The following is a 12133-nucleotide window of genomic DNA, read 5'->3' as shown; positions in this document are numbered from 1 at the left end:
TCTACAATGGTGCTGATAATAAGGTTTTAGATAATGGGTAATGGGATGTTCTGATATTTAGAGCCTTATTAAAAACACACACTTTTGACGAGCACGGATTCGACATAAATTTGGATTGTTCTGCTAAAATGGGATTTTTTTTTTTTTTACCACTATGACTATAGTAAAACTCAAAAAGCACATGTTCATATGTTACGTTGCTACTTAGACCTTTTTATGCTCTGCCTTTTTTTATGACATACCAAAAGGATATATAAGTGCTCAATGGTTTGTATTTAACCTTCAGATAGCCGGGTTGGAAAGATAATGTTCGCCGAGGTTTTGATGCATTTGAAGAGCGAAAAAACAACAACAACAAATAAAACACGTGAGGTTTAGTCCTTTCACTGTACAGCCTCTTCACTGACTCGTCTCAGAGTATTTTTAGGTTTAAGGTCAGGATTTCGTTGTCTATCACTGAGGCTATTGTTACAACAGTCTCCATGTTTACAGAGCGCGCACTATTGCCATTGTTTAGCATGACGTTAGCACTGTTAGCTGCTAGCTGCCAGCCCAACCAAAATAACCCTGAACTTCACAGAGCCTTTTTAAAAACTTTAGAGTGTATTTTTGACGTCTTGTAATTCCCTCTGATGAAGTGAACACTATTCTTATGTCACTGATTGGTCAAATCATCGCTTTTTTATTATGTTGTGGATGTACAGTGCATGTAATTACTTTCTGTCTGTGTGCATGTGTGCACGCATTGTGTGTGCGGGGTTGTGTCTTTCATGTTTGGATTGGTTAAGTCAGCGGATGGACCATTACACTCTGTCCAGGGATCTGGTTTCTGCTCCACATCTGGCCCTGCTTTGTGCACCAAAACTGTTCTCTCTCTGATCTATTACAAGCCTCACTCTCTCACACACACCCACACACAGACACACACACACACACACATGGACATACACACACACACATGGACATACACACACACAGCTTTGCATTCACTCGTGCACCCTTCACTCCACCATTGTATGGACAGTGGTAGAAGTAGGTATGTGTGTATAAAAAGAGAGTGCCTGCTCCCACTTGAATATACTGTAAGTGAAAGTGAGAGAACTTTTGGTTAAGTATTTTCCTCTACAGCGCTAAATGTCCTAACATTAGCACAGCTGAACAAATACTGTCAACACTCTCTCCTTCATCTGAAATGTACTCTGCTGATTCACTCTTGCTCTTACACTCTCCCCCTCTCACTTAGGCTTCTTTGCTCAAAAGAATAGGAAAGCAATTTGCCTTTTCTGTGGAAAATGAGTAGTCCACTTACTCCTTTTTTTTTTTTTTGGATCTAATTCACATAAAAAAGCATGGAAGTAGACCGGGACATGGAGTAGATGAGAGAATATACTGGTGTGACACAAGTCCTGGGGGGGGGCGGGGGGGGTTTCTATATTTCATTTTTTCCTGTGTTATCATTTCTGTCTCTTCTTGATAGAACCGTCAAGAAATAACACTTGAGTAAACAGTGATTTTGATATTCAAAACATCTACAGTCTAGTTACAATCAGCTGTTGAATGTTGTTGTGGAGAAAAACAACCAAAACTGACATGTGGAAATTCACTAAATAAAAGCAGATGTTTGTGCTTCTTTTGTGCAAAAATAACATTTTTAAGCACAAAATCCTCTGTAATGTCTTTTTAATCCCTCATCGTTTATTTATCTGAATCCCTTTTTACTTGTTCTCCATCTCTATTCATAGCTCCCTCCATCTCACTAACTCGCACACATCATCATCATGCAAATGGCCACATGTTGCTGCAGTCTTTAACATGTGGTTAAAGTGTTATACTCATTCAAACTCCCCCACTGAGGGACTTGAAAGTAGTGAAGCCATTAACGTGACAAGGGGCTTTGTCTCAGAGATGATCTGCAAGAACCAGAAGTCACTTGCATGGTTCTCTGGAGGTTTCTCTTTTGAATGTTCAGGTCATAAATGTACACAGGAGGGAGAAAAGGAGGGGATGAGCGAGACAGATGGATGGATTCAGTGTGAGAAATGTGGAAGATGGGGGAGAGGTTGTAGGGTGTAGGGAGTAAGGGAAGTGAAGATAAGGGGTGATATTCTCTGATCCAGCAGGTTGAGTTTTCAGCTCACAACAGATTGGGCTGTAGCCATGAAATTTGCGATAATTACAGCCACAAAATGTGGTTGTTGCATCTGAGACCCTGTTTACACTTGGTTTTAAAATGTGTCCAATCACAAGTGGACTTGCACTTGTATAGCGCCTTTATAATCGTCCAACCACTCAAAGTGCGTTTTGTCACATTCACGCACTGGTGGCCGAGGCTGCCATACAAGGTGCCAGCTGCTACTCACTGTTTAACAAGCTCAAACACCAATGGAACAGCCATCAGGAGCAGTTTGGGTTTCCATATCGTGCTCAAGGATACTTCAACATGTAGACTGGAGGAGCCGGGGATTGAACTTCTGATCGTCCGATTAGTGGACAACCCATTCTACCTGTGAGCCACAGCCACCCCACGTCGACAGCACTAAATACAAGTGTACACGACCACCAAAACACATTGTGATCCGATCACTCAAAGCACTTGTTGATGTGGTCCGAGACCACCACATATCTTTTGTAGTGTAAGCGCTAATACGTCCTGATGCGTCCCCACAAGGATGTGGTGGCTGCTCGATCAGGCAACCAACTTGCCTACATTATGGCAAGTTGGTTGCCTGATGGTCCATCTTTTGTCATATGGAAGGAGACATGTTGGATTCTGCTGCGATATTTCCAGCTGTACCGACACAACCGCTAACATGACTGGGGAGAGTCTGGACGTAGTTGCTGTGCGTGGGGCCCTTTGTGGGATTGAGGTAGGCAGTGAGACCACAAGTGGTCAGATGGAGACGCGTGATAGACACAGGTGTGAACAGCGATGTGTCTCAACTGTCCACCTGTGTTCATATCACCAAATCGCATTTTAAATCCAAGTGTAAACAGAATCTTAGTTTTGTTCGGCGACGTTGAAAAGCTTTCTCAGACCAAAAAGCAGCATTGCCATGTGAAAGCTAAGGGCTGACCCATCACAATCATCTTTTTTAAATGTTTGATTTTGAATACACAAGTGGGAGCTAGACTCAAATCTGCATAAAGACCATTCACACACACAAAAAAAAAATACTGGAAGTATTGAGCATTTTTGTTCCATTTTGCTGTGGCGTGAGAGCTTGTTGTGTTACTCATTTTCAATTCTATGCGCTTGCAGATGCTGCACGGAAACAAGATCTGCGAACGTTAGTTCAATGTGTGATGTCCAATCATTTTGTTTATTGTTAACACTCCGGCACAGTGTGTCTCCAGCTCCCCCACTGGGACTCCAGTTTGAAAAAGTATACACTCATAGTTCTTCTATAAAGCACATTGAATATAAGAAATTGCATATTATTTGAAATGGACTAAGGGGGGGCTGATGGGGAGGAAAAGCAAACAAGACTGAAGGGAGACAGAGAGAGTGGAACAGTGGAAGGTAAGCAGCATTGTGGAAGGTTGTTCAAGCCCTCAAGGTTGGATTTGGACAAACATTGGTCCTGCTCACAATGCTTTACAACCATCAGAATAGCTGACTGATTTTTCTCTCTCCCTGCGTTCTCTCTTGATCTCTCTTATTGCTCATTTCTTTTCTTGCCTTGCCACTTCTCCCTTTCATCCCCCCCGTCACCACACCCCCACCCCCAACTGTTCAAATATTATTTCTCCCCCTCCTGTCGTCCTCTCCCCCCTTATTTCTCCCTCTCTTTATCTTGTCATTGCCTGTCAGTAGGGATTCTATCTGCGCTGAGTGTTGTGTGCGTGCGAGTGTGTGAACACATTGAGACTGAGATACACTTAAGAGCTCATTGATTTAAAAATACCTTCGATATTGGAGGTCCCCTCCCGCAGATTCGTTCAGAAGCTTATCACACACACGCATAGACATCCACGTAGAGATATGCATAAACCAAAGCTCCACTCCAAAGTTTCTCCTTAAACTTTGTGATTGACCTAGTTAGCGTGTCGTTTTGACAAGTTGTCTGTTTTGACACGACATCCTCCGGTGTTTATCAACATCCATTTTGCCTATCACACGCTCACATTGGGAATTCACGTGCACACACACACATACACACACACACACACACACACACACACACACACACACACACAAAGATAAATCAAACTGAGATGTAAAAATTGGCAGGAAGTAAGTGTTGTGTTTGCTGTGGTTAAGTGGAATGACTTGTATTTGGAACATTAAATTAATGCTCGCAATCTTTTTTTGTTCTATTTAACCTGATGTCCGCTGAATGCAAAACGTCCAGGGCATTACCTATTTAAAAAAGTCTTTGTGTGTTTACATGAGCATGATGTAGCTGCTACGTGCATAGCAGTGTGCATACAGTACCCCCCCCCCCTTCGCCATAGCTCAGGTTTAGTGTGTCTAGCGAGGCTGGCCGCTGACAGCCAGAGGTGAGAGGTCAAAGAGCCAAGTTAACTCCATCAATCCCCCAGGACAGTTACAAACGAGCCCTCAACTCTGGTCAAAACAATCCCTGGATCATGCAGGAGGTAGGAAGGACAGGAGGTGGGGAGGGATGGAGGAAGAGAGAGCAAGCATGAAGGACTGTGTGTATATATAAATCCAAAGAAACTATTGCTGTGTCTCAAATTGGGTACTTCTGTTAGTACATGTGCTACGCCGTGCATAGTTTGCAATTTTTTACATGGTAGTTTTGTCTCAAATCAAACGCAGACATTGTGCACTTAATGGAAATGACCATCCCAAGATCTGTCAGCTTTTCTTCTTCTGTGCGGTGAAATGCAGCCCAACATTTGATGAACAATTGTCACTCACCAAAACATATGCTTGCTGTATCTGCTTGTTTGCTCACTTAGCATCTTCTGTATTTATTTATTTATTTATTTATTGTATCTAAAAATGAAAGTGCTCTCATGGCACGTCTCTATTTATATGAATGTCCGTGGCTGATACTGGCTTACTCTATGACCAGTTGATCTATTGAATTTTACGAATTGTTACAACTTGTCAAGCACCTGACCACAAATCTACTAAAATTTTCTACAGTGAAGATGACAATTTGATATGAATAAACACCAAACGTAATTTATGCCAATCAATTGATAACTTCCGCCTCAACAGATGTAACGTCAGTGCCCGATTATAACCAGTAGCTAGCTGACAAGCTAATGTTAGCATTCATGTTATCGTTTGTAGTACCAAATTACGTATATTTACAACTTGTCAAGCACCTGACCACAAATTTGCTAAAAACTTCTACAGTGAAGACAACAATTTAACATGCGCCAAAACCGAAAATTCATGCCATCAACCTTAGAATGTCCGCCACAATATATGTAACATCAATGCCCGATATAACGAGTAGCTAGCTAGCAGGCTAACATTAGCATTCATGTTGTTGTTTGCAGTACCGCATTACGTATATTTACAAACTGTCAAGTATACCTGACCACAGATCTACTAAAATCTTCTACAGTGAAGACGACAATTTAATATACATAAACACCAAATGTAATTTATGCCAAACGATTATATATATTTCGCAACAACACATGAAACGTTAATGCCCAATGTAACTAGTAGCTAGCTAGTGAGCTGATGTCAGCATTCATGTTATTGTCTGCCGTAACAAATTATATAGAGTGACCCAAATAAACAAACTGACGGATCATTTCCGACAACAGAATATTCGTACTGTATTCGTACACATGTATGTTTGTACAATGCCTCAGTGTTCACCATGCGAGTTGGTCGAAATTTTACAAGTCTGAAATTTGTTTGTGGTCCTGACCTTTCTGTTCCGTGGGCAACATGGCGACCATGGAGGGTCAGAAGTGTTCAACATTTCACACTCAGCTTTTTGACCATTATGAGTGCACCATCCGGGTACTTATAGTGCACTGCATTTTGCCTTACTTCTTAGTATGAACACACTCATTTGCGTAGTCATTTTGAGACACAGCTATGTCTCCATCAAATGTTTATACAAGTGATAAATGTACAGTGAAAATTAGATTTAAACTTCTATTTTTAGGTTGTGGAGTCGGTCTTATCCTCATTTATTCAGTATATATCCTGTATGTTACAACAGTTCAGTGCCCTGAGTCACGGGATTTCCTCTTTTCAACCTGTCGAAGCTTAAAGGAACGTCTCAGCATCTTAAGAAAAAGAATTGTCAGACAAGTGCTCACAGAAATATCCCAAAATATATTAGAAATCTATTCAACCCAAAATAGACAGCACACAGTGGCAGATACCTGGCCATTCTGACTGACCTCAAACAGAGCAAAACTGTGAGAAAACACAGACTCAGTGAACACAGACAGAAGAGATAAGAAAAAAAAGTCCAAAACATTTCCCCAGCAAACTTGTGAGGCATCACACCCACATACAAGCACGTGCAGACGTGCGCACACACACACGCATTTGGCGTAGAATTGAAGAGGGTAATTAGGGAAGGTCACCAAGGAAACAGACAAACACAAGCAATCGTCAGACATACTGTATACTCAAGAGAAGCATAAACAACCGTCATCCACCCACCACCGCCGTGGCTTTAAACACAAGTATGAAAACAAGACTGGAATATTTTATCTCAAGTTTTGTAAACAGTGACCTAAGTTCCCCTGCTTCCTGAGATACAGTTTGTGTTGGCAGTGATTCAAGGAGATGTGATCCTTAACATCATGTTAAATCGTCAAAGCTTGATCAAAAAGAGCATCCACTCTGCAATTAAAAAAAGCATCATCCAACATCCTTGAATCCTGAAAAATGTGCTTTTGTTTTCCAGGTTCAGAAGAGGGAGATTAAGATGTGCACACTGGGGAAGGAGCTCGCAGAGACTAAAAAGCAGCACTCTGAATGTCAGAAAGAGGTTAAAACAACAGCTTCATTATTCACCCAAATGATGATTGAAAAGTATTTTGCTCATGATTCATATTAATGTTAACTGTGTTAGAAAGAACATTTAATTGTTGATTCCGCTGTCAAAGAAATGCTGAACATTTTTATCTGGTAATGGAATTCAGATTCAGAATCAACTTAATTAAGCCTTTGTGTGTTGCACATTAGATAATGCTGAGTGGGTTTAGTGATCCTCTAATTGATATTTTATTACCTTCGCATGCACGGGTGTTATTTAAAGTTGAATATTTTTTTCATCGTCCCAATGTGGGTGTTGGGAAGTACTTCGTGATTGAGTGGCTCAATTTTATTGCATGTTTCCCAGTTGCTCCGACGAGAAGAGGCTACGGAGAAACTGCGCGGGGAGAGGGATGAGCTGAGAGCCAAGATGGAGGACGGGAGCAGAGAGCTTGTCCACCTCAACCAGACCAAAGAGAGACTGGAGGCTGACTTGGCTCTGAGCCATGAGAAACTCCACACCTCACACCTGGAGGTCCATCTCTATGTCTTTTTGTTCATGTGTTTGTGTGTGCACATACATACGTAGGTCAGAGCAAAATGTTGTCAACCAAATATTTAACTAAAGGAACATAATAAAGGCTAAAATGCCAGCATACACAATTTATTGGTGCTTACTTTGAAGTGTATTATCTGTGTGTTCAGGTTCGGAGCAGAGATCAGTTGATTCTGCAGTTAAGATCTGAGATGAAGACAGCTGAACAGAAGCATCAAAGGACACAGGAGCAGGTGTGGTGCATTGTTTGTGTCTGTATGTTGATTTGAGCTTTGCCTATCATTTATATTCATTCATGTCCTTATTATGAGTGCTCTGTGTTTTGTTATTGTTTGATTTCAGTTTTTTTGTGTATATTTTCATGTTCTAATTTTGTATAGTTTACAAAAGATCATACCTGTCTCTTTTAATATCGCTAATTTTGCATCTTCCAGCTGTGTTACATGAGAAAAAGGTTCAAGATTTTATTCCATTTTTTGGATTTTAAATTTGTCCCAGGGCTTATATCCAGTGCTAGGTAGTACTACAAGGGTTTTAAACCTGTCTTTTTTGGTTTTTCCTTTCATATGCTGAGGCTAGGTTGAGTGAGCACCCCTGTGTTTTTTTTTTCCTCCAACAATGACCTGTTTTACACCCACAGAGTTGCACACATCCACTCAAGGGAAGTGCCCAAACCAGCAGCAGTCTTCTACAGTTGGCTACTGAGCAGCTCCATTAGAGCAGTGGGAGGCGTAGCACCTTGCTCAAAGGCTCCTCGAAAGTCGGAGCTAAGGAAAGGGGAATCGTTACTCATTCATGTCTGCCGTGCCCACATTTTCCCAACTGGTCCTGAGACTAAACTGGGAAACTCTCTGACTCAAGCCTGATTCCCTCACTTTTAGGCTACTGCCGCCCCCTCGCTGTCTTTTCTGTCTGTCTGTGTGTTCTTTGTATGCCTGCATTAAGTTATCCCTTTCCCTCTCTTTCCTCTTGCTCAGGTGGCAGCACTGGAGGGTGAGGTGAGACACTTGAAACACGCAGTTAGAGGACACCAGGAAGAGGCCCGTCAGTTTAGCGAGAAGGTCAGAGATATCGAGCGCCTTAAAGACCAGAAGGAGAAAGAACAGCAGCAGCTGCATGATCAGCTCCGTATTGGTCAGCAACAGGTAAGGAAGAATTCCCTCTTCTCCTCTTCACCTTCACTTGTCTCCACCGCCCCTACAGGGGGATCTATAGATCAGTTGAACTCTGACCTGGAAGCGGTGAGACAGACTCACTGAGGAGCATCCTGCTTCACAGCCAATTGAAGCAGAATGGCTCTTAGCTCAGCCAAATCTGGAGCAGGCTGAAGGACTGAGAGTCGGAGGTCACAGAGCTCAAGGACAGTTTAAGTCAGCAGCACATAGCTGCAGAGAAGGCAAATCTATTGTGCATTCAGCTGTCAATCAGATCCTTGATCCTACAGAAAGACAATCTCTGGTGTTAATCCAGTGAACAAAATAAAAATAAAAATCAGATGCACTTATGTGTTTGAGTGCGAGTCATCTAAATGACAGTGGACAATCAAGTCAGTCTTTTGCTAAGAACAGCAAACTGGCCCGTTTGCAACTGTCAAGCTTCATTTTGCACTTTACTTACATATATCCCCATAAACATCATCTGAATTACCAAACAAGACAAGATGACCCCTTTGTTTGTCAACCTCTCACATCCAATCAGACCCAAACATGAATACAGAGGGGAGAAGATCGACACAGAGATTAAAAAAAGAAGACGACGAGAATAAAGTTACTATCAGCTGAGGGTCATCTTGGGTAGTCATGTGACGGCAATGAATACCCAAACAGCAGGCCAAATGAGGGTCAAAGCAATGTTCTTTTTATCATACCTAATGAGGGCTGTTTGTTTCCACGGAGCACAAGCTCCTGATTATGGTCACAAGAAAGCCATGGTGTTCCCATTAAGCCTCGTTACAAGGCCTTTCATCCACAGACAGAATGAAATGCTAAATCCACCATTAGTGTTTGGACTGTTGGGTAGTGGACACATGAAAGGGAAGGAAATACTATGACAGAACAAGTTAACACATGAAGCTTTAATAGGTAAAGTTGGCATGTGACACCTTACTTTATTTCGTGTGTGTGTGTGTGTGTGTGTGTGTGTGTGTGTGTGTGTGTGTGTGTGTGTGTGTGTTTCACAGTGGGACTTTAAAACTGTTACCTTGGGTAACCTTGGGTAAAGCATTCACCATCATACTCGAATAAAGTCGAGTGTGCATGGGCTGAGTCAATGGTTTTAAACAGTCCACACACACGCGCGCATACCCCTACACAGGTTGTTCAGTTTTTGACTCTAAAGTAGAGAATGGGTGTTGATGGCGCCCTCCTCTCCTCTCCTCTCCTCTCCTCTCCTCTCCTCTCCTCTCCTCTCCTCTCCTCTCTTTTGCACGAGCAAGTTTTCCACCCAGTCACGCTGCTTTTTCACCCAGTGTTAGTCCTAGATGGGCCCAGCTAATCCCTGGTTAAACCGAGCTGTGGCGAACCCCTGAAATCTAACTAGTTGGCTGTCATTAGTTGTAAACCCTCGTGTTCTGATCCAGATTACAGCGGGATTAACATGGATGAACTCAAGATGAGTGTTAGAGCGGGTTTAACTTTCTCAACCTCTCCCCTTGAAAGGTGAGCTACGGTAGGATTCCTTGTGTAACACCGGGATTAAGCCTGGTTTCACTTCCTGGGTTCCCCTTTCATTATGAGCGAGGTTACTGTAGAGCAGCACATTATACTGCACCGTGTCAGACAAACTAGCGTCAAGTGTCAAGTACACTGTATCCTGATAGTGTAGCATTATGATGATGATGGTTTTTGTCAGTGTAAAAGTTTCTGCATGCCTCTAAGTTTATTTGGTCTTCTGTATTCGTGCATATGTTGAGGCTTTCTACCGCTTTGTTTGTCAGTAACTTGCAACACATTAAATCAGCAGCTCTCCACACTTTCACACTTGGCAGCTGTTCAGTAGATGTTCTCGAGAGCACCTATACATGAGGGGAGTCAAAATCCTACACTCCTTTAAAATATAACAGTGGTTCGGTCACTCGACCAAACCTTCAGGCTACAGCTGTTCCGCTTAAACAAAGAGCCGAGGTCTATTCTCATCAACATTTCCATTTCACCGCGTTTGCTTTCAGGTCGAGACATTTGACGGGAAGCTGAAGAAGCAGGAGGTTGAGATGGAACTTCTCCATCAGCAGCTGAAAGTAGCCAAGGAGGAGCTGGAGGATGCCAGTTTACAAGCCCAGGAGCAGAAAGAAACAGTAGCCATATTTAGACAAAAGTACACAGCAGCAATAGAGAAGGTGCATAGGGTGCAAGGGCAGGTGGAGCTTTTGGAAGAGGAGCTACAGTATTCACAGCAGCAGGTAGATCATAGTTTCCAGTAATACAGCATATTACCATTATTGCAGTTTACTTGCTCTGCACCTCTAAGGAGATTTTATCAACTCAACACCTATTCTACATTTTTATTGAACAGTTTTCATTGCAATCCTGTGATCTGCCATTACCTTATGTTTAATCGGCAGCTAAGAGAGTCCCGCTTAGCAACACATTCAGTGAAGGAAGACCTAGCTGAGATGGAGCAGCGCTACCAGGAAAAGGTTGGCCAGTGGGAGAACTCGCAGGAGGCTCTCGACCAGTTGACAGATGAGCTCCAAACCAGTCAGAATCTACTGAGGGAGAGTCAGCAGAAAGTGGACCATATGAAAGGCCTGGTCGGATCCCTGCAGGAGCAAGTGGACACACTCAAACAGCAGGTCAGGACAAACTTTTACACGTTATAGTAGCACAGGTAGACACAACAATGACACAGGCACAAATCCAGGCACAAATACACATGGATGATTATTGGACAGGCCTATCAGGCATAGGCCCAGGGGTCCAAAGTTTCACTTGGCCTTCACCTGCAAAGTTTCACTGAAATGAACATGTACTGACCAGGAAGAGCCTCAAAATGACCTCAAAAAGAGGACAAAGAGGTCCAAAGGAACTGCAAAGAGACACAAAATAACTACAAAAAGGGACCAAACAACCACAATGACACACTAAATGACTACAAAGAAGAACAAACATCAACACAAATGATCTCAAACAGATACAGAACCACAAGAAAATGTGGAGCAACTACAAAGAAATGCAAACAGAGGCCAAGCTACCACAACATCTGTGTCTGGCTCCCATGTTAAAGAGATGATAGGGCTCTTTGCATGTCTGTGCCCAGGGGCCCATTGTCTCATAATCCACCCGTGGCAATATACACCATCCTTGTAATATTTTTATGTAACAATCAATGAAGCTGCTTTGAAGATGATCAGTGGAAACATACGCAGGTGACATAACCGGACTAGTCACCACTGGGGGCAGTCTTTCATTTCAGAATAAGAAACAAATACTGTTTCAGTTTGACAGTGGTTGTATGTATTCTTTATGGATGCAGCTTTCACGTGACCTCACCTGAGTTTGCAACCAAGAAGATCAGGATTACCAGCGTGACGTTAAATGGGTGTCTGAATTCTTGCGTGAGCTCTCCCAGGTGCTTGGCAGCTCCATCAGTGTTGTGTGAGGGCATGCATGGGCCTTTGTGTGCACGTGTCATCGCACGCATGTGTGTAC

General features: G+C 42.6%; 1 protein-coding gene across 1 annotated transcript in view; it reads left to right on the top strand.

Moving 5' to 3' along the window:
* Nucleotides 1-12133, top strand: part of LOC126397788 (trichohyalin) — a 118133-nt gene that overhangs the window by 61715 nt on the left and 44285 nt on the right. Inside the window, exons 11-16 of the mRNA XM_050056745.1 lie at nt 6861-6944; nt 7299-7466; nt 7637-7720; nt 8465-8632; nt 10654-10884; nt 11047-11277. Of these exons, the coding sequence (XP_049912702.1) occupies nt 6861-6944; nt 7299-7466; nt 7637-7720; nt 8465-8632; nt 10654-10884; nt 11047-11277 (966 nt within the window). The remainder of the gene's footprint in view (nt 1-6860; nt 6945-7298; nt 7467-7636; nt 7721-8464; nt 8633-10653; nt 10885-11046; nt 11278-12133) is intronic.

Source organism: Epinephelus moara, chromosome 11, assembly GCF_006386435.1.
Source record: "Epinephelus moara isolate mb chromosome 11, YSFRI_EMoa_1.0, whole genome shotgun sequence".
NCBI lineage: Eukaryota > Metazoa > Chordata > Actinopteri > Perciformes > Serranidae > Epinephelus > Epinephelus moara.
This window is presented reverse-complemented; position numbering and strand designations above follow the sequence as displayed.